The sequence below is a fragment of the Protopterus annectens genome, chromosome 8.part1 (assembly GCF_019279795.1).
Source record: "Protopterus annectens isolate FY-2018-M chromosome 8.part1, PAN1.0, whole genome shotgun sequence".
NCBI classification, from domain to species: domain Eukaryota; kingdom Metazoa; phylum Chordata; order Ceratodontiformes; family Protopteridae; genus Protopterus; species Protopterus annectens.
Genome location: NC_056742.1, coordinates 234,082,391 through 234,108,904, shown reverse-complemented (window position 1 = coordinate 234,108,904; position 26,514 = coordinate 234,082,391). Strand labels below are relative to the sequence as shown.

Genomic DNA, 26,514 nt, shown 5'->3' with positions numbered 1-26,514 from the left:
TATCACTGGCACCGCCAGGCCCAAGGACAGATGCAGTACTACTCCTTGATGGTGACTCCTGTCTGCTGGACCTGCATCCCTGATGGGACTGGTCAGGAAAATGTGCCTCTAACCTGCTGCATTGTGGTGTGGACAGAACCCTACCTTCAGTAGTGCTGTTGGTACTGCTACTACTGGACTGTGAATGTGCACAGCCATGTGGGGTTATAGCTGATCATGTCGCTGACTTACGTCCACCTGGCCAATGCCCTACTCCCACATCACCACAGTCGAGCAGTGATAATGTCTCACCCCACTGTCTAGCCACAGCATTGGCAAGATGATGTATGGCATCGCAACTGCTGTGGAAGTTATCACATTTACATTTGTTGACCGGGCTAGTCTAACTGGATACATGTCCATTTTCAGTAGAGGCCCGGGGAGATAAGCTCCAAGATGGAACAATGAAATTAACAAGATAGCAAATAAGGAAACATTAAACAAAAAAAATCATATTTACAATGCATATTACAGGTTATCACAGTAAATTCAGCAGTGCAGAATAAAGACATAACATAGCATGCTAGTACAATCAAGATGTTCTAGAGGGAGATAGTATTATGGTTAATAAGGAAGGAATTACAGTTAATGAGTAGAAGGGGTAGGAAGAGCAAAGTATTAAGAGATACATAACTAGTCAGGCTTAGTACAGGGGTATAACCACTGTGTTCTGAGGAACACTTTCAATTTGTTTTTGAAGCATGATACTAAGGGAAGTGAGGAGAGTTCACTGGGGAGGAGATTCCAGGATTTTCCAACAATATTAGAAAAGAAGGAGTCACCAGCCTTGTTGTTTGGTTTAGTGGTATGTACTAGAAGTCTCTGAGAAGACCTTAAGGATTTCAGGTTTTTATAGGGAGTGATGAGTGTGGATAGAATAGGAGTTTTGGAAGGTTTGTAAAAAGTGTTGTGGGCTATAGATAGTTGATGGAATTTAATCAGATTTTGTAGTTCAAGCCATCCCAGCTGCTTTAAATTAATGCAATGGTGGGTTCTAAATGGGTTGCCTGTAGCAAATCTGGCAATGTTATTGTAAGACATTTCCAATTTGCTAAGATTATTTTTAGATAGATTAGCAAAAAATGGGTGAGGCATAAAGAAGTGAAGAGATTAGATGAGTATGTGCTATAGTGGTTTTAGCTGAAGGTAAGAGGATGGATTTTACCCTATAGAGAGAGCCAAGTTTTTGTTGACAGTTTTTATAGTATTGTAAATATGGATATCAAAGTTCAGATTGTTGTCAATGGTGATACCTAATAGTTTGGTGGTTGGATCGGGGATATAATAGTTTTATTGGTAGAGATGACTGAGAAATCAAGAAGAGAGGGCTTATTGGTGGGAGAGAACAGGAGGAGTTTAGTATTTTTGGGGTTTAGGAGAAGGCATCTATGTGTGAACCATTGCTCAGCTGTGTTAAATACTTGTTGGGTAAGAGATTAAAGTTCAGAAGAGGAGGTGGCTGAGCATATCAGTATGGAGTCATCTGCATATTGTATGCATGTGGCTTGGGGGATGGCAAGGTGAAGGTCATTAATAAATATGGAAAAAAGTAGAGGTTCTAGGATGGACCCTTGAGGGACACCAAGTTTGACAGGCAGGTAAGTGGAGAGAGACTTGTGCCATAGCACGGCCTGTTGTCTTTTATCAAGGTAGGACTGGAACTACTTTATAGAAGATGTATCTAGTGACAGGGATTTCAGTATGTTGATGAGAATTTGGTGATTTACCATGTCAAAAGCTTTACACAGGTCAATAAATAGTGCTGAAGAAAGCTTGTTAAGATTGCAGTTTTTGTTGATACAATCTGTGAAGGAAAGAAGGGAGTACTAGTGCTATGTGAAGGTCTGAATCCATGTTGACAGTTGGAAAGTAAATTATTTTGGGTTAGATGGTCAAGTAATTGTCTGTGAATGCATTTCTCCATGATCTTTGCCAAAGGAGAGAGAAGGACAATGGGGCAGTAGTTGGAGAGTTCAGTGGAGTGTCCACCTTTATGGAGGGGGATAATATGGGAGATTTTCCATAAACTGGGGATATGACTTTCGGTAATAGTTCTATTGATCAGAATAGAAATGGGATAAGCAATAGCTCTGGCTGATTGTTGTAGGAATTCAGCAGGTAGTTGGTCTGCTGAGGGTGAGCATGGTTTTAGTTTCTGTAGAAGGGTTAGAATATTTGTTGTTGGGACAGGTTGAATATGAAAAGTAGGGTGTAAGGTTGATTTATAGGAAGGTAGAGTGAAGTTATTAGGTGACAGTTGACTAGCTAGTGTTGGTATAGCATTAGTAAAAAAGGTATTGAAAGCATTAGCTGTATTCAATAGATTTTTGTGGTCAGTATTTTGAGGATTTGGAGTAGTGGATTGACCTGGATGGAGTAGTTGGTTAATGCTAGCCCAAAATTGTTGTGGGTTGTTTTGATTAGCTTGTTGGGATTGTAGGTAGTAGTTTCTTTTATCAGATATTATAGCTTTCTTGGTTTCATTTCTTAGCTGTCTAAATATTAGTTGGTCTATAGGGTTTTTAGTCTTCCTCCATTTTGCCCAAAGTTTGTTTCTAAGATTTATTTTATGTTTGGTTTCTTTTGAAAGCCATGGAGCAGATTTGGTTTTAATTGTAATTAATCTGGTTGGAGCATGGTGGTTGAGAATGGCAAGGACGTTGGAGTTAAAGTAAATAACAACTTCATCTAAAGGGAGGTTTTGTAAGGGAGACCAGTTGCAAGCTCTTAGTTCAATTTGGAATAGTTCAGGGTTAAAGTACTTTTTAGATCTGATGTTTTTGACAGATATTGGAATGGGAGAGTTGATTTTATGTCTGATGATATAGGTAAGAAAGTGGTCACTTAAATCATCAGGGAGGGTTCCTGAATCATAAATGTGAGGATGATGGTTTATGAGAATCCAGTCTAATAAGCTTAATTTCTTGTTAGATTTATTTATTCTGGTGGGGGAGGTAATGGTTTGGGAATACCCATATAGGTTAATATGGTTTGTAGGGAGGCTGCTGCAGTAGCAGGTCCAGTCAATGTTTGTGTCACCTAGGATTGTGGTTTCTTGGGGGCAGGTATTGGGAAAGCCAGCAAAGTATGTTTTCCATGGTGGCAGTGTTGTTACCAGGTGGTAGATATATACAGATAATATAGATGGATTTGGAATTGTTAAGATGAAGTTTGGAGATAAGAATTTCTGCATTGGAGTCTATAGGTGGTTTACAGTTGTGAGTGGTTAATTGTAAGCTAGATTTATATAGGATAGCAACCCCACCACCTTTCTTGGATACTCGGTCTAGTCTCAGGATATTATATCCAGGTGGGATGATTTCATTGTCTTTGGTTACAGTTTTTAACCACGTTTATGTTAAGCAGAGAATATCAATGGAGTAGATTTCAGTTAGAGCTTGGAGTTGAGTTACTTTATTGTTTATGCTGCGTATATTAAGATGAGCAATTAAAAGGGAGTTCAATGGTTTAGACAGGACATGAGTAGGTGATTATTTGTGGTTGAGGAGAGAGATGGGAGTTGTTGGTGGGCCTGGGTTAGGGTGGATGTCACCATCCTTTAAAGAGAGTAGTACACTTAGATAGTCTGGGTTGGGGAATCTGCTGTATAGAGGTAGGCCTTTCCTTTGGCTCTGATTGTTGTATTTTATGTGTAGTGCTTTATGGTATTTAGGAAGTATGTAGTTAGATGAGTATGTTATATTAGCATGAATAAAAAGGAGAGGAGAGTTTGGAGAGTTGGTTTCTTTCTTGGGGTAGTTTAGGTATGGGCCTAGTGGGTTTTCAAAGGATGTGAAAAGATGGGTGAGGATTAAAGGAGGTAGTAGTGAGAGTGTGAATAAGAGTGGGACATAAGATGGGATGGGTTGTTTATACATTGTATGAATAAATATAGAGTGTAGGTATAAAATAAATTCACTGGGTGGAGATGAAAGAAGGGATTAGGGTGTGGTGTGATAAAAGGAGAGTGGTGAGAGGTTAATATTAGTGCAGTTGGGTAACTGAAGAGTGTTTAGAAAGTAAAGGTAGGAGAAAAAATGTGTTTGAAGAGTAATGGTAAGAGCAAGAGGTATGTAATGAGAGTAATGGTAAGAGGAATAGGTGTGGTTAGAGAGCAATGGGAAGAGGAAGAGGTGTGGATAGAGAGTAATGGGAAGATGAAAAGGTGTGGTTAGAGAGTAATGGGAAGAGGAAGAGGTGTGGTTAGTAAGTATAAGGGTAGGACCCCTGGGGGGGTGGGAATTGGGAGTAGGGAGGGGAGCCAAGTGAACCCACAGGGGGAACGGAGCGGGTAGGAACAGACACTGAAGCAGTTAGCGAAAAACAATCAGCTAGGCTAATTCCGGTGGTAGGTTGGAATAGAACAGGGGCTAGAAATCTGTCTGTGGTGTGTAGATATGGAGGGGGGGGGGGGGAAAGAGAGGACTAGAAAGGTGTCTGTGTGTTTACAAACAAGAGAGCCTAAATTTCCCAATGGCAGCATCCAAAATCAGTATGCATCAGTCACTAGTATTTTTAACTTATACTCTGTGCAATAGAAGCCAATGTACTTACATTTAGAGACATACACTCATCTAGGACACCACAGTAGTTAAATCCAGCAGGGAAGGTTTTAGATTTAAAGATGGCTTCAAGCTATGCAAGTAGGGTAAAAAAACTTCTGATCTGCTGTCAGTGGGCAGGCAAATAAAGAATGACAAAGTGTGAGCCAATGAAATGCTAAGGAGAGCCAAATGAGGGAGGGAAGTAACTCACTTCAGAGCACACAACACTGTTAATGGGAGTGAGTCAGCAGAAACCCAAGATTACCCAAGTACAAATAAAGATTTAAAGTCCTGCAAGGAAAATGCAGGGGGTTTACAGGTCCTAGAGTGGGCTAAAACCTTTGGCATGGATTGCAGGGTAAGTGGTAAAGATAGTCTATCTGGGCTAGACTTGATTTCAGTAGCCAAATTCAAACATTTCCACTGAGAATGACTGTAAAGGAAATTATTAGGCAGTGGGTGTAATGGTGGGGTTGGCTAAAGAGTGTTTCAGGTGGGGACAGGGTTGGTCTGATTGAGTGTATGCTACCCTACATATAAGGAGAGTTAAACACATACACTGTTCTTTGCAGGGTAATGTTAATGGAAGTAAGTCAGCAGAAACCCAAGATTACCCAATTAGAAATAAAAATTTACAGTCCGGCAAGGAAATGCAGGGGGGGGGGGGTGCAGGTCCTAGAGTGCAAGTCTCAAAATGGTATTGTACAAAGTGTCAGGAATACAAAGATATTTAAATGTAAACCTACACAGGGAGCTTGTAAGACACCAGAAGATAAACTTTTAAATCATCCTGTTTAACTGAGAGGCAGCTTGCAGATAGGTCCAGAGAACAGGAATCAGCACACTGTTGCAGTATAACTCTAAGTAGCTGGTAGGTAGAGTAAACAGGGAGCTTGTAAGACACCAGAAGATAAACTTTTAAATTATCCTGTTTAACTGAGAGGCAGCTTGCAGACAGGTCCAGAGAACAGGAATCAGCACACTGTTGCAGTATAACTCTAAGTAGCTGGTAGGTAGAGTAAATGTAGAGACATACACTCATCTAGGACAGCAGAGTAGTTAAATCCAGCAGGGAAGGTTTTAGATTGCCTTGTCAGGAACCTCTGTGGTCTCTACAACTGCTGCATTTGGTTGGTAATGTACATGGAAAAGGATCCATCATACTTGGTAATGTGTCTGATAAGGGTGGAGTACAGGGATGTTGTGGCCTCCTGGTTCCTGGATGACATACCCATATTTGTGAGTTGGGCCATGTAGACAGAGTTCCATACAATGGTGCACCCAAATTGTCAGGTTACTACCAACCTTTGTGCACAAGTCACCTCACACCTGATTGCATGCTCAGTACATTATTACTGTCATATTTAGTGTGGATGACATCTGCCACAGCAGGGAGAATGATGCCTCTCCTGGCATTCAGTTTGTGGAAATGTGCCTTGAACCAGTCATTAATTGGATGAGAGCCTCTTGGGGGATGCTCACATCACTAGGGGAATGTAAGACAATGGCCAGCTTGCAAGCATCTGTACGCCTGATCAGCCACAGACCACTGCTTTTGTCCTGTACTTCAGATACGTATATCTCAAACAGTAGAGGCTCCCAGACTGATTCTTGGGTACACCACTTTGGGAGACTCTACTACTAGCGGTGTGTTCCACTACTTTAACAGAGTGGGTACTATCATTGGACCAATTGGCTACCCATCTGGTAACATACAGTTTGGTGCCTAGCTGTGTAAGCATATGTATCCTGCCAGCCTGGGGATTATTGTGAGATGACTGGGTCAGGTGAAGGCAGGCATTGTTCACCATCTTCCCCTCATCTTTGTGTTTGTTGACCACTTCAGAGAGGTTGACCAGGTTTAACAGATCTGATTTCCCTTTGACAATACCATGCTGTGTGGGCACAGGCATTTTGATGTTGCCTATGTTCCTGTTCACAATGTGCTTGATATTGCCTTCCATGCCCTTGCAGAGCAGGCTAGTTTGGCTGATGTGCATATGATTGGCTGGGTCAGTGGATTGCTCTGCCTTTGTGTATAGGGATGACAGTGGCTGTCCTCTGTGCAGATGGGATGACACCGGTGCTCAGGCTGTGGTTGACTACAGTGCAGAATGGATCTGAGACCCATGCCTGTGTTCATGTAGGATGCAGCCAGGGATGGTATCAGGCCTATGGAGACTTCTGTGTGTTGCCTTTGAGAAGGCATTATGGACCTGCTTCCTGATGATGAGGGGAGGGGGCAGGTACTGTGCATGCACATGTGTACCAATGGAGGGATGGGGTGATGTTTACACTTCACCTGTCTGCAGCTGGTTGCCTATACCTATGCCATATCTGTATGTGGTGTTACTGACCACCATATTTGTGTGTTGCCTCTGGGATTGCAGACACATGTGTGGAAGGCCTACTGAGTGGCCTTGGTGGATGTGTCCAATTTGCATTCAAAGATAGCCTTAGGGTAATTCACCTTTGACCTTGTTTGCTTGTGCAGACCAAGGCGACATTGCTTCCAGTGAGGCACCTGTTCCTTCTTGGCCCTCTTCAGCAATTATTTCTACTTATTATGGTATTTGTGCATTGCTGCTAGCCACCATGGATGTTTACCCTACCTTGAGGGAGATGATGTTGTCCTATCAGGTGTTGCCGAGTCCATACAGCTATGTAGGTGCCCACATAGTATTGTGGTGTGGGCCTGGACACTACTGCTAATTCCAACTGATGGGACATTGGCTGCAAAGCTACTTCTACCTGCTCTGAGGAGGTTCATAGTCATTTGTGTAAAGTTAATTTTGTTTGACACTGTAAAGGGGATGAGCAGGGGAGATGGTGACCTGAACGGTGATGGCTATGTGGTCAGATCTTACCAAGGAGGATGACACTGTAGGAGTGCTACAGTGGCTACTCATGTTGGTTAGGACCAGGTACAGGATATGTCAACCTGTTGTAGGAGTGTTGACCGGCTGATCCACTGCATTGCCATTGACAAAGCCGAGGAATCTCTGTATGTTCATGTTCAGGTGTCATAGGTCATTGCACACTATGTTTGGGTAGGTGAAGTTACTCAGGGGCAGGGTAGATGACTGACAGCTACAAAGCAGGTGTCAGTGACTGCATAAATGTTGGCATCCTACAGGACAAGGTATGCTTGCATTGACATGGGTTTCATGGTAAGTCACTTAGCTCCTGTTAGAGCAAGACATCTGCACAAAGGCACACATCACTGGTGGGCAAAGGCCAGAAAATAGTCTCACTTTATGAATCTAGGTGAAACACACTTAGTTGCCAGCATAAACAGTGTCACATTCACAGGTCTGCTCTGCAGGATATGACATCTGACAATCCAATGTATGCTATTATGTTATGACGTCAGTCTTTAATGGGTTGCCAGTGATGTGCCAGACAATGCACAACTGTATGAGGCATTGACTACAAATATGAGGCAGACATGTGGTCAGTCTGCAAAACTCTGGACAGTTGTCAGGTATGGGCTCAGTTTATCACATACAGTTCAACACACACTCCTGCACCTGTTGTGCACTATGCATATACCCTATATAGGTCTCTTACATTTGTAAGACAAGCATACGTATCAGAGTAGCATTCACAGGTGACATATGAATAATTACAACATCCCAGTTAGCTGGCCCAGCAGTGTCGCACACAGTATTGGACAACAGACACTCCAGTAGTAGTCATACATGAGCTGACCTTTGCTGGAGTGACTCAGGAGCCAGAGATGTGATCCATGTCAATGCAGACAGGGCGAGCGGGAATGGCAATAGGTGCCAGACAGCAGAATGTGAGTCCATCAGGTCTTGTTGTAGCCTAGTGTTTAATGTCCTATTTGACATTATTGCATCCCCCCTTTCTGCATTCCATTACCCGCTTACGTACTTCACATACCTGTTATAGTGCTGAAGAGTTTCCTCACAGCAATGGAAATGGTTAGGTTTGTGTAGTCACAGTCTGTCTTTGTGTAGTAGGGTTCAGACCTGTGTTGCATAGGCATCAGCTTGCCTTTTCTAGATAATGCTCATGAGCAGGTGATGGCATGTGCACCAATCGCTATCTGCATCCAGAGCAGCTGTGTTGTATTTCCATTAGCCCATGCCATAGCAACACAGTGCTATAATTAAATCCTTCATGTGGGTCTTGTCCCTTTTCCTTGCCTGTATGGAGGACATTATGGAGGTATAGGGGCTACAGCTTCACAGAATGTAGGTGGGAGTATCTCTCAGGACAATACATGTGGAGACAGCCCAACAACATGGGGGACAAAGCTCCAGAATTAGGTACAGATTGTACATAAGTATCACTGTTATAGACATAGAAGATTGCTAGATTAACAGGGTTTGTCTGGACATGCATTTTCTGTGTGACTTGACATCTGACAGTGATATGTCTCTGGCATACCTCTCAACTGTCCTGATGTCCACAGACTGCCTAGAGGTTTGCCTGTTATGTTTGGTCTGTTCCTCAGACAACTTCTGTTTTTGTGAAATCAGTAGGATAATGTGAGGATTGTAGTCAGTAAATGTTGACATCCATTAGTGTTTCAGATATCATATCCTTCAGGGATGTTATGTTACAACAAAGTCTGTAACACCAGCAACTGTTTCAGTTTGTAACACCATTATGTGCGATATGTCCCTCTTTCTGGCCCACTGTCCCCCAAGTATGTCATGCTTTGTCCAGATGTCTGGCAGTAAGAGGTTCAGAGGTATGGTATATCATTATTTACTGACTACACTCCAGGTATCACCCCAGTGACTTAGCAGACTCCTGGAAGTGGTATGCGGCAGTAGCCATAAATATGGTCCCACACCCTGGACATTCTGTGGAAGTCTGTACAGTTGAGAATTATGTATGCCTGGCCATTGTTAATAGACTGTCAAGACTGTGTAGCAGTGTTGTGTGTAAATGTTTGTTGGGCTGAGTAAGGAGAGTAGCAGATGTGAGTGTCATAGATCCTTTTCTATCTGACTATGCATGCTGCTACAGGTGCTGGTGGTCTATTAGGTGTATATGTTTGTAGGGGCAGAGTGAGTAATGCCCTGTAACATCTCTGGATTCCCAATAGATTTTGAGTTGGGCCAGTATATGTTGGTGTAGTGTGTGACTAGCAATCAGGATATGTTTGTTCAAACAGTTGTTCTACTCTAGAGTTCATTTGGGGTACTGGTATGTTGCTGTGACTGTGGTGCAAATGGTTGTGGGTGGACATTTTTTCAACAATATCTGCTTTTCCCTACAGTTCCATGCCCGTAGTGCATAATATATTTGGAAATACATGGGTAATTCCCCAGAGCTGATTTGGGGTAGTGTCGTGTTGGTCTTACTATGGTTCAGAAGTTGCTGGGTGAAATGGTAGGCAGCTGTCACTGTTTTCTATATTCTGATACATGAATGCAGTCATACCTCTGCACTGTCCACATGTCTAAACACTATCCAGATACTTGGCTCATATGTTTGGTCTGTTGCCTATAACAGTTGTGGGTTTCTGACACATCACAGGGATGATATGAGCAACGGCATCAGTAAATAATGACATTCATTTGTGTTTCAGACCTGGAATCTATCAGGAATTATATGTTAAATCAAACCATGCTACTCTAACAAACATCTACACATATAAAAGGCATATTCCAAGGATGTTACTATTGTTTGACCTTTATCCCTCCACTTTGTCTGGCTTTTTGCAGATGTCTTGCAGTAAGAGATTGATTTATATATATATATATATATATATATATATATATATATATATATATATATACATATATATGTATGTATATATAAGAGTGCTACAGAATCCTGAAAGCCCAAAATCCTGAAGACCAAAATCCTGAGACCAAAATCCTGAAAGTTTATAATCCTGAAAACTCAAAATCCTGAAAATACACAGGATACCAACACTTACTATATTCCAGCACAAGTACATACAGAACAAATAAAACACAAACCACATTACTCTTCTCCAAGTATAAGCAGTGAGGAAAGCCCCCCTGCACCCCCCCATGTGGGGGGCTGTGCCCCTCCACACCCCCTGCTACTTAACTATATCAGCTCCGAGATTGCACTTAGTGCACTGAAGTGTAATCTCGGAGTGGTTATATTTAAGTAGCATGGGGTGTGGGGGGCACAGCCCCCCACATGGGAGTATAGGGGGGCTTTCCCCCTGCGTATAGTTGAAGGGTAATATGTTTCTGTATGTACTTGTGCTGGAATATATTAAGTGTTGGTATCCTGTGTGCTTTCGCGATTTTGAGTTTTCGGGATTTTGAGTTTTTAGGATTTTGGTCTCAGGATTCTGGGCTTTCAGGATTATGTAGTGCTCCCATATATATATATATATATATATATATATATATATATATATATATATATATATATATATATATATATATATATATATATATATATGTGTGTGTGCCTATATATATGTAAATATATATATATATATATATATATATATATATATATATGTGTGTGTGTGTGTGTGTGTATATTTGTATATGCATAGATATTTATATGAGTACTATGGATATATATTTTTCCCTTATGTTGAATGACTGCAGTGCATGATATGTTTGTGAAAACATTATAACTTCTTACAGCTCAAATGGTGTAGAAGTATGTTGCTGTGATTGTATTGCACAGTGTCCTGGGTTCAAGACTTGGAAGTGATGACATTTTTTTCATTAATGTTAAATGACCAGAATGTATGATATGTTTGTAAAAGCATTACAGGTTCCCACAGCTCAGATGGTGTAGTGGTACATTGCTGTGATTATAGTGCACAGCCTCCTGGATTTGATACTTGGCAAGGCTGATTGTTTTATTGCTGGGCAGAACAAGGGCTGATGGAGACAGAGTGATTAAGGCACTTTTAAGCAGTTGTAAGTGGGTTTGTGAGTTTTTTTGTGGAGCTAAGCGATGCTAAGAGACGAATAAACCCTCTTAGCTTCACTTAGCACCCTTGCTCCCACTTACATCCGTGCTAATTTTAATTAAAGAAAAGAAAAAAGGGTGATAGGAAAGTGGTGAAAGGGGGACAGGCAGGTGGTAAAACATCAGGAAAATGTATTTTATTTATTTTATTTTACATTTGTTGACCAGGATAGTCGAACTGGAGCCATGTCCATTTTCAGTGGAGGCCCAGGGAGATAAGCTCGGAGTTATCAGATACAATAATACAAGTAAAAGAAGAGTACATAAATAGTATCATCAAAGAATACATAGGCAGACATGAGATACACCTTGGGTTATTTACATTCATGTTGAGAGTTAGCCAGGCTTGTTGCAGTGGCAAAGCCAGTTAAATGCCATATGTTGTTTGAGTTTAGTTTTAAATTGTCCTAGGGAGGAGAGCAAAGTAATATCACCTGGAAGTAAGTTCCAGGCTCTGCCTGCAGCATTACAAAGAGGGCATCTCCAGCTGCATTGTTGATTTTGATTGTCTGAATTAGAAGTTTGTTCAAGGACAGAAGCAGTCTTGGATTGTTGTGGGGGGTGATAATATTTTGAAGGGCTGCTGTGTTATCTGGGTTATAGAGGATTTTGTTTGCCATGATCAGCAGGTTATATTGGATGAGACTGGGGAGTTCAAGCCACCCAAGCTGTTTTAGGTTGATGCAGTGGTGTGTTTTAAAAGGCAGTCCAGTGGCAAACCTGGCAATATGATTGTAACAAGCTGACAGTCTAATTAGTACAGATTTGTTTAGATTGGAGAGAAGGGGGGAGGCGTACAAAAGTGCTGAGAGTAGACGAGAGTGAGCTATAGCCATCTTAGCTGGAGGGGTTAGGAAGGCTTTTATTCTATACAGTGACCCAAGTTTTTTATTGATGTTCTTGATTGTTTGATTTACATGTAGTTCAAACTTTAGGTTATTGTCAATAATGACACCTAGTAATTTTGTAGAGGGGTCAGGGTAAATTATTGTCCCATCTTTTGCATTTATGTTGAAGGTGAAGGCAGCAGACCTATGAGTTGGAGAGAATAACAGCATTTTAGTTTTTTTGGGATTTAGTAACAATATATGTTCAGAGAGCCAAAATTATATGGTATTAAAGGTGGACTGGGTAGTGACCCTCAGGTCTGTGGGAGACGTAGCTGAGCTAATCAGGGTGGAGTCATCAGCGTATTGGATACAGCTGATGTTTGGTATGACTGTATACAAGTCATTAATAAAGATGGAAAACAGTAGGGGCCATAATATGGAGCCTTGTGGTACTCCAATGGTGTTTGGTAATAGATTAGAGAGCTTGTTCTGCCGTAGGACAGCCTGTTGTCTTCCTTTAAGGTAGGATGTAAACCAAAGAAGGGCTTTAGTATCAAGGTGGAAAGTTTGCAAGGTGTGAACCAGAAGTTGGTGGTCAACCATGTCAAATGCCTTGGAAAGATCCAAGAATAGGGCAGAGGATATGTGATTATTGTTACGGTTATTGTTTATGGTATTGGTAAAAGCCATTAACGCTGAGGTTGTGCTATGGTGTAGACGAAAACCTTGCTGGGTATCTGCCATGAGGTAATTTTGGATTAGATGGTGCATAAATTGTTTTTGTATACATTTTTCCATAATCTTTGCAAGTGGAGAAAGTATAACTATAGGTCTATAATTGGAAAATTCCATAGAGGAACCTCCTTTATGTAGTGGGATTAAGTAGGATGTTTTCCAAATGGTGGGAATTTTAGCTTCTGCTATGGTATGATTGATTAGTATCAATATTGGATAGGCAATGGCATCAGCTGATTTTTGAAGGTGCTCGGCGAGGAGTTGGTCAGTGGAGAGTGTGGTGGGTTTTAATTTTTTGATCAAGTTATGGATGAATGATATGGACACTGGTTGGAAGGAAAACAAGAGTTGGTTTTTAGAGGTAGTAGTAGTATCAGGAGCAGGGGAGCTAGAAGGTAATTGGCTAGCTAGGGCTTGAATTGTTTCAGTAAAGAAATGGTTAAAACTGTCAGAGACCTCCTCTGGAGATTTATCAATGGTAGCAGCAGGGATAGGTGTAGATGTTTTACCAGGATGAAGTAGATTGTTCAGCCCTGCCCAGAACTTCTGAGGATTGTTCCGGTTGGTTGTTTGTAAATTACAGTAGAATTGTTTTTTGTCCTGTAGAATAAATTTTTTTGTTTCATTCCTAGCATACCTATATTTAACATGATCATGGGGATCTTTTGTGGAGTGCCATTGAGCCCATAGTTTGTCCATAGTTTGTTTCTGCTGGTAATTTTTAGTCTTGTCTCTTTAGATAGCCATGGTGCGGTTTTTGCTTTTGTACATTTTGAGTGGGCAGGTGCATGTAGATCAAGAATTCCAAGAAATTTATTGTTAAATTAGGCAACTGCCTCCTCTAAGGGTAGGTGTTTTAGCATGGACCAATTATAGGAGCTAAGTTCCAGTTGGAATTTGTCAGGGTCAAAGTTTCTTTTGCTCCTGACTTTTCTGAGTAGGGGTTGTTGTGGTGTAATGGCTTTATCCTTAACTATGTAAGTGAGAAGATGGTCGCTTAGGTCATCTGGGAGGGTACCAGCAGTGTACAGTTGGGGGTTACTATTTACGAGTATCCAGTCGAGTATGCTATCTTTTTGGATGGGTTTACCTAGCCTGGTAGGGGTGGTTATGGTTTGTGTAAATGCATGCAAGTTGATGTGGGTAGAAGGGAATTCTGTGGAACAAGAGCCCCAGTCGATGTTAAAGTCTCTTAGTATTAGGGTTTCTTGGGGGTAATGACAAGATAGCCAGTGAAGCGTGTCTTCAAGTGTGGCTACATTATTACCTGGGGGAATATACATACAGATGATGTTGATGCTTTTACTTTTGTTAAGTTGCAATCTAGTGGCAATAATCTCCGAGTTATTGATCTGAGGTGGTTGAATAACATCTATGGTCACATTCAACTCAGATTTACAGAGTACAGCCACCCCTCCCCCTTTCCTGGAAACACAACCCAGCCTGTGTATATTATACCCAGGTGGTAGCACTTCATTGTCAGTAATGTTAGGTTTTAACCAGGTCTCAGATAGACAGAGAATATCAGGGGAGTAGACAGCCAGGAGGGCATGTAGTTTGTCTACCTTATTATTAATGCTTCTAATATTGAGATGACAGACAAGGAGAGAGTTAGTTGGTCTACTGGTTATAGTTTTGTGGCTTGGGTTACAGGTTGAGGGGGTATTTGTATCGATGGTGGATGGGCCTGGGTTGGGGTGAATGTCACCAATGAGTATAAGGCTAGGCCTATACTCAGTGATAAGCCTCAGGAATTTGTTTAAAAGTTTGTAGTACTGTTTGGATCTAGAGCTAATGTGCTGGGGGATGGTATGCTGTATGACTGAAAATGATGCTGAGTTGTACTCAATATTAGTGGTATGGCTAAAGGTGGGATATTCTAAAGCTGGGGTGATGGTATGGCCAGCAGGGAACTGATACCCATTATGCTGTTGATTTTCATACAAAGTGAGTATATATAATATAAAGAGTAGTATAACATAATGAGGTCAGAGTCAAGTGGTTGGAATCAGTTGTTTGATGACACAACAAATATAAGGTCAGATGATCAGAATGGAGGTAGTAGAGTGGATGGAGGAAAAATTGTGTTAGTTGAAAGCTGATAGGGTGGTAATGCAGGGTGGAAAGAGTATGATGGTGAAACTGATTGGGTGTTGTAATAGGGGTGTGGTAAAGTACCTATAAATGTAGCGGTACTGGGGATGGGTGGAAATTGGAGGCAAGGAGTGGTGCCCTGGAAAACCAGCTAGGGATGTGCAGGATGGGTGTAGGAAAGGACCATAGCTCTACATCTCTTCTGCAGCAACAGCTGTGAATAATGTGTAGAATTTGGAATTTACAGCCTCACACCCCACAGGGAGGGGTGTTGGCGACAGACATTTGGAGAATGATTTGTGGGTAGATTGATTAATTTCACTGTACATGGGGGAGAAATGTAAAGTTATGTATGGGGCAATAATTTTTTTGTGGGACGCATGCCTTTTTTTATTTTATAGGTGAGAGTGGGATGTTGGGAATGGCTGTAAGTATGTTTGGGGAGGTAGTTTGGGTAGGAGAGGTAGCGTTTTCAGAGAGGCAAGACACACAAGACAGCAGACAGGGGTTGTATATGACACATGAGGGGGTAAACACCCTGGATGGGGAGGGTGGATGGGAATCAGAGGCCCATGAGCCCCCAAATGGATACACAGGGACTGAGGTTCCCACCCATGGGCAGTCACCACTGCACCTTCACGGCCCCAAAGGTGGCTGTGCTGGGGGCAGGACAAGAGAGGCAGCCTGCCCCTCAAAGTGCACCAGGCGGCCCTCCATCTGGTGCAGCTGCCCACCTAACTCAGATTGTATGATGCTTGCACCATACCCCAGAACTGTCGGCAGGTGACGGACTCCTCTCCATGCCCATGCTCGGAGTGGGGAGGGGCCCCATCCATTGAGGCAGTTCACCCAAAGGTGGTGCAGAACCAGTGGAAGTGGATGTTCCAGGTTGGGTCCCAGACATGCTGGGGCCTGATGCCATGGTCAGATGGGGAGGGACAGGCAGATCCACTGGGATGTGCCTTCCCCAAGCGTGCTATGATGTTGTGGTTTTCCAAGAAATATTGGTTAGTCATGAACAACATGGGTGTTCCCATTAACCCAAACCAACAAATTTGAAACAGCTGCATAGCAAACAGAACACATGGATAAATGGAACAACAGTAAGCATTTTAACAGCATGTAAGTTACATTGATGGCAACAGGCCACCAATAATGGTATTTGAACAAGGTATGGTAATATACAATGAATTAAATATATGAACAATAATAGAACACGTGTCCCAACAACAGGTTTTGAGAACAACATACCCGTAGTATATGAATAATAATTATTGATGCAGATGACAGGTGGGGGAGAGACTAAAACATCCATTAACAACTGTATTGGCTTCTATTTTTTACAACAGTACTGCTCAATACTCTACAGGTCTGCTCTAACTTTACATAAGCAAAGTGTCGAACACAATCACAGTATCTAAAGTGTTTGCTTCAGCAATGAGCTGCTCAGTTTCACGTTAGTTGTGTTTAATTAGCAGCCCCAACAGTTCACCACCTTGCTTATTAAAAAGTTCAATGAGGTCGTGGTGCAAGGGAGAACCCTGCAAAAACCTAGTGGGATATTTCCAAGATCTAAGACCCCTGGGAATCGGCTTACACCTAATACATTCCACTAACAAATAAAGGATTTTATGTGACAATTCAACCTTCTGGGTTTGTTTCTTAACCTAGTTTGCTGCCAGTGGAGTCAGTGAAGTAGGTGAGGTAGGCATCTGGGCATTCTGTGGAAACTTGTACAGTTGATGGCTATGGCTGCACAGTGCTTTTACAATGGAGGGGATGTGTGACTGAACCTGTCGCACACCCCCTGCATTGTTTCTTGCTCTCCTATCTATTCAGTGTCTGTGGACACTGAAATACTCATTTTATTACATTTCATTGTCCGTGTACACTGAAATATTTTTAAAAGTGCCATACAGCACTTTCTGAGTGCAGGGGGTATGTTAGATGTGCATGCACTGCTTAGACATGCCCCCTGCACTCAGTGTCCGAATAGCCATAACAGCAGTGCTCCTTCATGAATATGCAAGGCATACTACTGCTATGGCTGAGCTTGCATGGGTATGGTCCTCTCCATGCCAGACACAGAGTTTACTGAATCCTGGGGTAAAAGTTTTAAATTAAATCCAAATATCTGTAATCATTGTAAAAGTAAAGAAGAACATAATATATACACTGACAGGTTTGTACAGTGTTTATGGTAACTGGGGAGAAATTCCCAAGTAATACGACAGCAGAATGGCTGTGTGTGTGGGGGTGCTGCTTTGGGGGGGGCTGCTCTGTGTGTAGGGGGTCCCAATCCATAATCCTGCCTTGGACCCTACTTGACCATGATCTGGCTCTTCACTCTAGATTTAAGTAGACTGAAGAAGACATTTTAAATTCAATAATCTGGGCTTAGAAAGCAACCTCTATACTTTTTGTATATAGTTTTATAAATTTTTTTTTAGTTTTGTATAATATTGCTTTGTTTTATAATGTCTCTATGACTGAAAATGATAAAATTTAAAAAAAAGAAATACATAGGACAAATGTATAGTAAGTATACCCAAGAGCTAAATGTAATGAGTTAAAAATGCAAACAATGTAAACATTTCTAATAACTTACAGCAGGTAAAATTATGAGTACCTAAGTATAAAAAGTGTCCTTTAACAAAGCCTGTTTCATAGTATGTGCAATGATAGAACAGAGTTGTACGACATGCAAATCATGCAAACTTTCTGAGTGCAAAGTAAGCATTACAAACATTCTCTCTAATACCAACCAAAATACTTAGCAGGTATCTTACCGTGACCATCCATCATTACCGGAATGGATTACTATCCAGTAGATTCCTGAAAAAAAAAGTATTGATAAATTAAGAGCTTAAAATCAGGCTGCATCACAACACATTCTGCCTGGATTCATAAACAACAATTGGTCAAACATGACTGTTCCTCATTTATAGATTCCTGCGTAAGCACTGATCAGGACTAAAGTCATGAACTGGATCTAGTGATGACAAATATACTGCACTCATACATTATTATTGTATTACATCTAATACAGTGGGGAAGATTTGGAACAAGCTTCCCACTAAACTTACATCTATCTCATCATTACCACTCTTTAAAAAGCAACTAAAGAGTCAACTAAAAACACAATGGCTCTGTCCTTGTACTAACACCCCCCAATACAACATTATTCTATAACTCTCCTCCAATAACCCACGTTGCAGTATTAGCAAATTCATCCCTCACCCCTTCTTAGTATCTTATTTCCCAAGATGCTATCACTGAGTATGCTACTAACAACATTTGCCTTCTTCAGTGAGCTCTTATCTTTCCACCTTGTATATTAACCAATCTATTTCTTTCACTATGACTGTAATTACTTCTCCATGTACATACACTCAATAATTCTCTCACTTCTCAGTGTTATACACTTTTTCATAACCAATTTACATCTTTATAAAGGCACATTCATAACCAATATACTAATGCTGAATATCTATCTCTTTCCCTTGGTAATAATACTGTATTTTACTTTATTAAACTCAGTAGTCACAATCTGTATATTTTCAGTACTGTATAACTCAAGTTGATGAAGAAATTCTTCAAGTATATGTACTTTATATATTGCATGGACTTTTGTTTGTTTGTCTTGATTTATTTAGTTTAAAGTGAAGCTTATCTCCCCGGGCCTCTACTGAAAATGGACCTGTATCCAGTTAGACTAGCCCGGTCAACAAATGTAAAATAAAAAATAAAATAAATAAATAAATTATTAATGATATTTATGTTTTTATAATTATCATTCAAAAAGGAATAATGTACATTTGTCTGTTATTGCTTTTAATACTTGCTTTAGCAATGAAATTCTAGAAATGATCTATATACAAAATAATAGAATAATGACAAATTATAAGGCTATAGCATATACTCACTCTGTTTACAGATGCATTGGGATTCACTAACACCTACACTAACTGTAAACAAAGAGTACACCATTCTGAGTGACTAGACAACACAAGCATAACTCATACCGTCTACATCCTAATTTTAGTTTTCCTACTGATTTCTTGCAGCCTTAAATATTGAGGGTGATTCATAAAGGTTACCACAAAGTGTAGACTACATATACACTTAGTTTAATCTTCCTGAATGACTAGAAAGCACAAAAAATGGTAGGGATGTTCCTGCACACAGATTGTGCATACTTAGTGTACAACAGTGTAGGCTTCAATGTCTACTTATGCTTTAAAGCTACAAAGCTTAGCAAACCATACAAACAAAAACAAAACCTTTCAACATTTTAGAATTTCATATTAAATAGTAAACTGAGAACATTCAAGAAAAAAGATCATAGAATAATATTTCAGTGAATTTACTAAATATTAGAAAATAAGTATTCCATTAACATTAAACAATTACTGAACTGAATATTATTTTGCCTTCTGCCTTGCACTGTAGATGCTGCATTCTTATGACATCTTCCATGATTCTTTTAAGGATGGAATGCATTATTAAAAAAAACAAAAAAAAGAAGTACTTACGTCCATGTATCCTTCAGATATTACTGTCATTACAGTACCAAGACTTACTTCAAACAAACAAAAACGAAAAAGAAAAAAAAAAGTACAACTGCTTAGTAGCCTAAAGCATTTAATCAAAATATAATCAAATGTGGTTTATCCATCAATAGAAAGAAAATTAACTGTGTTGAAAAAGAAATATTCTTCCTAAGTGTAGTCAAAAGATTCCACTTTGTACTCGCAAATGTTTATTACTGCCCTGCAACCCACCTGGTATTTAGAGAAAAATGGGACACACTTTTCAAACAGTTGGCCCCCCAGCAATTAATAAATGTACAAATTCAAACAATTCTTGGTAGAATGAATGACATCTAAACTACTTTATTATGCTAATTTATGTGCAATTTTACTATAGATTTCCCAGTACTTCCCCGTCATCAAGGCAACTCCCACAATACATCAACAGGCACTCACAAGACTGTCTGAGATGCCAATGTTATGAGTTATAGAACCATGGCTTAAAGTTTTGCTGGGAATAAATCAACTGTTCATCATAGAAAATAAGTACACATGCCCACACAATTTAGTAGTGCAGTTAAACAACTACTTGCATGTTGGTGTAAGAATTTTGGATAATTACCAGCATCTTTGCCACTTTACTGAAAGTTGAGCCCCACTTACCAAAGATTAGAACACACTAAAGGGTGAGGAGAGTAATCAGTAATTTACTACCTACTGTATTCACTATTTATTTGGTTACTACTTAAGCAATTCAATTGAACATGTCTAGGCAGTGTGAGCAGAGGAAAATGACAACACTGCACAGTACAGGGTTTATTATGTTATCTAATAAATCAATGTGCACATTATATTCAAACAAGCAGGAGTTATTAGTACAAGGTAATAAGTCCCTTTGTGGCTTCTGAAATTAGATGATTTATGTTACCAGGTTAATGAAGTATTCAGTATAATATGTCTAAAACCTGTCTTAATTTTACTTATTATGTGCACAGAAGTATGTTACAACTGCAGCTGATGTGTGCATCTCACACACATATTTTCCTACTTACACTTGCAACGCTGTAACAGAACAGATGCTTACAAAACTATCAGGCATGTCATTTTATTGGATCACCATAGCACAGTGTATCTTACAGCCTAGATAGGAATAATTCGCAAGTAAGAAAGGACTGTGTTTACTTCAAGTGTAACAATGTAGTCTGTAATGCTTCTTTTACTTTTTCAATTGGATGTTATTCAATTTTACTGTAAATTATTCTCTTTTGTGTTACCTACATGAAAAACAGCTACTCTGTCACTAGATTTCACACCTATTCTTTTTATTTATTTAAAATAAGTCAGAGTTTGTAGATTTTTAATAATCCAAAGACCATGTTAAATGAGCTTAAAATATACTGATTGTGCAACTGATATCACACTACAAGCTCTACCTTAACAACAGACAAGCAGGGAATTCCTTAACTATTTCCACCTTAAATCTTTCATAGCAGACAAGGGGAGCTCTAACTAGTGCACAAGAAAGTTTCAAATAACAGCATTGTCAGAACCCAGTAAGGGAACTCTGTTTATAGTGACTGTTTTTTTCCACATTTAAAAATATGGATATCTATGTTACTTTTAAAATGGGAATTTGAAGTGTAGTGAAGTCAGCAAGCCACAGAAACTATGATTAAAAACTTCCAATTCTTACTATGCAACAATGAGGTGAACTAAATATACTATTAATAAAAAGGGAGAAGAGAAAAAAACATTTGTGCATATGTTGTCTCTGTTCTTCCTTTACATATAACTAATTATACTAAAGTGAAAGATAACATTTGAATCTGGTTTTCCTCATTGCCTATGAATGAGATGTAACTATATTTTTAGAAGTCACTCTAAGTTATAAAACCATTTAACATTATCAGACACAACCACTAGACTTGTGATGAGTATGTTGCATAAAGTATAAGTTTAAGAAAAAGTATAAATGTCTCAGAGTATAATAGGCAATATAATAGATAACATACATTTTGAGGTAAAGTCCAGAAGTCTATATCTTTGTTGATTCTTTGAGAGATTTGGAAGACTGTGCAGTTTTAGAATCAGTTCTTGGTTTCTTTTTCCTTACATCAGACCAATTATTTTTTTTTCTGGAGATCTTTTCAAGTTGGTGGAAACAGTCCAGTACATTTCTTCAGGAATTGTGATGATATTATTATTCTTGATGAAGGTATAAGCTACTTCAATGTTGTTAAAGGTTCTCAAGTCATTTGAATAGAAAATTCTGATTCTAGCAGGATATACCATCTGCACTTTTATTTTATTTTGTTTGAGAAGTTTCACTAATGGCCACGTTTATTTCCTTCTTTCTAGCACTTTTGCAGAATAATCATTGTCAAATCTGATCTGACCCTGTTTATATGTTATGGGACTTTCTCCAGGCTGTTTTTAAAATGAGCTCTTTATCCAAGAAGGGCAGAAACTTTACCACAATTGATCTTGGTGGTGCATTAGGTGAAGAGGGTATAGATTTTTCTATGGCTTTGTGAACTCTTTCTATTCCATTTGATGATCCCTCTTTTAAATCAAGCACTTCAAGAAGCCAGGAATTCAAAAAGGTGATGATGACTTCTCCCTCAGTTTTTTTTCTGGAAGGCTAAATATTCTTATATTAGTTCTCCTCTCCCTATTCACTAAATCATCCACTTTATTAAGTAGACAGTTATTTTTGGTGAAGTAAGAATTCTGTCTGATTTTCCTCGTCTTTGAGTCTTCCATCTATGTCATTTAGTGACGTTTCCATATCAAATAATTTACTTTGTTGTTGCTGCAGTATTTCTTTTAGTACATCTGCTTGCTTTTGGCAGGTTTCTTTGAGACTTTCCAAATTATCAGTGAATCTATCCATTTTCAATGACAGTTCATGTAATGTGGAATCTCCTTCAGAGTGGTTTCTGAGTGAGCATTCTTTAAACTGGCAATCATTACCAAACAGCTGTGTTGTTCTCCAGAATATTTTGACAGGAAAAACTCAATAATATTTCTTGAAATTTGGTAGAGTTGTAGTTCTTAATTTCCTTAATTTTGTTTCTATTTCTGGTTAATGAAAATAATTTCTTCCCTGTTTTCTAGTACTGTTTTTTTGGAGCTCTAAAAATTATGCTTATCTGTTTGCCATCTAGGCTCTGCCCTCTCTTACACATTTACAGACATAGGTTCCTAAGAAGCACAAATCCTAAATGATATTCTGTATGCTACACATCTGGTTAAGGCAGGGATTTATAACATAAACTGCCTTTAATCCTTCAGACATTAGTTGCATAGCTGACTATTATGCAGCTGATATTTCTACTGAGTATTGACAACTGTTTAAATAATAAGGTTATCCGTCTCTTAGTGAGATGGTTGGTAAAATGAGTTCATCTTGGAATTTCATCTTTATTTCTTTAAAGTAAAGGGCCCATGAGAAAATGTCTTCATGGTCTGCTTTTGCTACTGCTTCAAGTAGTAAAATAAGACAGATTTGTAAATTGTAATTCTTGATGAGAAATTAAAGTAGAATACTAATTAAACAGATATGGGATAGAAAGATTTCTTAAGGCACTGTTCAGCTTAATAGGTTTTGTATTTTTTAGAGTGGCATTACTTTTAACAATTTAATAATAAAGAAAGGAGTCTGCCTACTCTTGTATCTTGCTGCATGACACAGTCTTTGATAAATACTATATTATAAAGGTTCTAAGGAACTGTGGCTGTGCAGAACAGCTTCAATAATACTCTGTCTTTACTAGCATTTTGTTCAATATTCTGTGATGATATTCTCATGATATGAATTGATATTATAACTATGCATTAGCAGTAAGAAATTTATAAATTTATTACCCACATGGCCACTTAGTGCAAATTGCTTTTGTTTCATCATCAATGAGTGATCACTATGTCTAATGTGATCTTTCTTCATTTTTTCTTTTAATTTGTCACAACTACATATGGGTGGACATAAAATAAACTGAATCTGGTTATGTTTTCATTTGTTTCTAATTGAAAACATGTGAGTGATACGTAGAGATTTATGACATGTATTGTTCACTCAAACATATATACATTATCATCTCTAGTGAACACAACTCTAAGGGTTTATTCTATGGACTACATAGTTTTTGTAGTATGATTCAAGTGTTCTGAATAGACTTGTCCATATTTATCTTCACTTATTGATACATTTCTAAATCTACTTCACTCAGTTATAATATATTTTTAGTATGTAGAAGAGTGTTTATCTGACATAATCATTAATATATTGGTCATATCAGAATATTGGAGACTATTAATATGTATATATATATATATATATATATATATATATATATATATATATATATACCACTCTCAGGCTAAAGAGAACTAATGTTAAGCAACATTTACTGTGTTATAAATGAGATTTTACTTTATGAATGTTTAAGTAGTGCATGATAGGATGATTATATTCTGAAAAAGTAGTCTGATCTAATCTAAAATTAAATTGTATTACCAAATCAATACTCATTTCCATACATTATGTTCATTCATTATTAATAGTTATATAGGGAAATAATAACTAATATTGATAAATCTCCAAGATAAGAGAAAAGGTGTACTGAAGCTCGAAAGGAGTTAGTTTTTTTTCTTTCTTTTTTCATGAGGGAAGTTGTGGTAGACAATCTGTTAGATTTCTTCTCATCTAGCAGATTGGAAGTGTATTTTACTTCATGTACATTAGAGGGTTTACAAAAATTTTTATATACTTGTTGTTATACAAGTAATTTTGGCATTTTTCTTTTTTTTATTGGCCTGAACTAAAGTCTATTTTAAGTTATTTGACCAAAATTAAAATATTGACTACAATGAGAATTATTAACACAGTAGTTACATATTTTACATTTGGTATGGTATTACAAAATATAATACAAAACAAATATGAAGTAAAGCTAAATAATGAGAATTGACTATTTTATCTTTAAACACTAACAGTTTAAACAATCCAAGGAAAATATCTAATTTATTAAGATATATGAAATTAAATAAAGTACACGTTATATTTCTTCAAGAGACTCACTTCAAAACAAATGATACCTTTAGCTGGAATCCTAATGAATATATGATCTTATCTCCCTCTTCATATAAGAAAAAGACTACGGGAACTTTAATTTTATGGGGAAAAATGTCACTATGCCTCAAATCATTTACAAATATGAAGATAAAGATGGACTCCTAGCCATAGTAATAGTAAAATATAACAATAGACTCTGGACATTAGTAAATATATATAGGTTTCCAGGTATTGGGGTTGGGACAGTAAGAAAACACATGGATCTAATAACTAGAGTACATAAAGGAAATTTGATTTTGGGAGGTGACTTTAATTGTATATTGGATAAATCAGAGACTACAAGCAAAAGAAATTTATGTGCAAGTTCTATAGGAAAGCTACTTAAGAAATGGGAAGAAAGTTTAAATATAATTGATACATTTAGTTATAAGGAGAACAATTCATTATTATTTTCACACCAAGACCACAGATTTGGGACACACACAAGAATTGATAAAAATCTTCATATCTCAAGAGCTAAATTCAAAAATAATTCAATTTTCCACAATCCCTTGTCCCTTTTCAGACCATAATTCATTAATTCTCAAAATACATACAGATTATAAGAAATTAATTTTTATATCAAGAATTCCATCTTACATTACAAAATTTAAAAAAATTAAACCTTGGTTAGATTCAGAAGTACAATTCTTTTTAGATATAAACTCCACTACTGAAATAAATGTAATTAATCTTTGGGATACCTTGAAAGCCTGTCTAAATAGAAAAATTCTTTCATGCTATAAAAACAAGCTAAACGAGTGGGAATCAGAATTATGTAACATCCAAAAACAAATTACAAATCTCATTCTTAATTCATCTACTTACACACAAAATAATCATAAAAAAGCACTGGAAGACTTAAACAAAAGATATAATGAAATCCTAACTCACAAAACTAATATAGCTGTAGAAAGGTTAAAACTTAGTTCCTATGCAGTATCACCCAAACATATGCATAATTTAGCAATAACATTTAAAAACATTCGATTGAAAATAATATTACAAGTATACTAAGCCACAGTGGTGCAGCTGTAGCATTATTGCCTCACAGCAAGAGGTTCTCCCGTTTGATTCTCGGCTGGAGTGCCTTCTGTGTGGAGTCTGCATGTCCTCCCCACAGTCAAGTGGTGTTTGAAAGACATGCATAGAATGGGCGTGCCTTCGTTGAAGGTTGGGCATCGAGCTGGCACCTCGGCACTGTAAAAATCTACTGCCAATCATTAGCGGACCGGGGTTCCACTGTGGCAACCCCTAACCAGGAGAAGCCGAAAGAAGAACAACAACATACATGAAGGAAGGAAAAAAAAACAGAAAGGTTTTGGATGTAAATGATATACTAGATGCATTTAAACATTATTTCTCTGACCATTATAATGATACTTCACATATAACTAATACATCAAACTTAGACCTGAAATTAGTAAAGGTAAAGTTGATACCAGAAAAGTTAAAGTTAGACATTCAAAAACAAATATCTCTAAAATAAATTACTCAAAAAAATCAAGGAAAGTCAAAGTAATAAAACACCAGGAATTGATGGAATAATTAATGAATTGCATAAGATATTTCCATCTTCAGTAATATCTTTGTTTCACACAACTTTGAATGAAATTCTAGCACAAAACACAACTCCAATTTCATGGAGATACTCCTTAATTACACCCATTATA

General features: G+C 38.3%; 1 protein-coding gene across 1 annotated transcript in view; it reads right to left on the bottom strand.

The window, feature by feature from the left end:
* BEAN1 (brain expressed associated with NEDD4 1) overlaps positions 1-26,514 on the bottom strand; it is a 545,865-nt gene that overhangs the window by 364,971 nt on the left and 154,380 nt on the right. The window contains exon 2 of the mRNA XM_044081820.1: positions 17,986-18,031. Coding sequence (XP_043937755.1) covers positions 17,986-18,001 — 16 coding nt within the window. The 5' untranslated portion in view covers positions 18,002-18,031. The remainder of the gene's footprint in view (positions 1-17,985; positions 18,032-26,514) is intronic.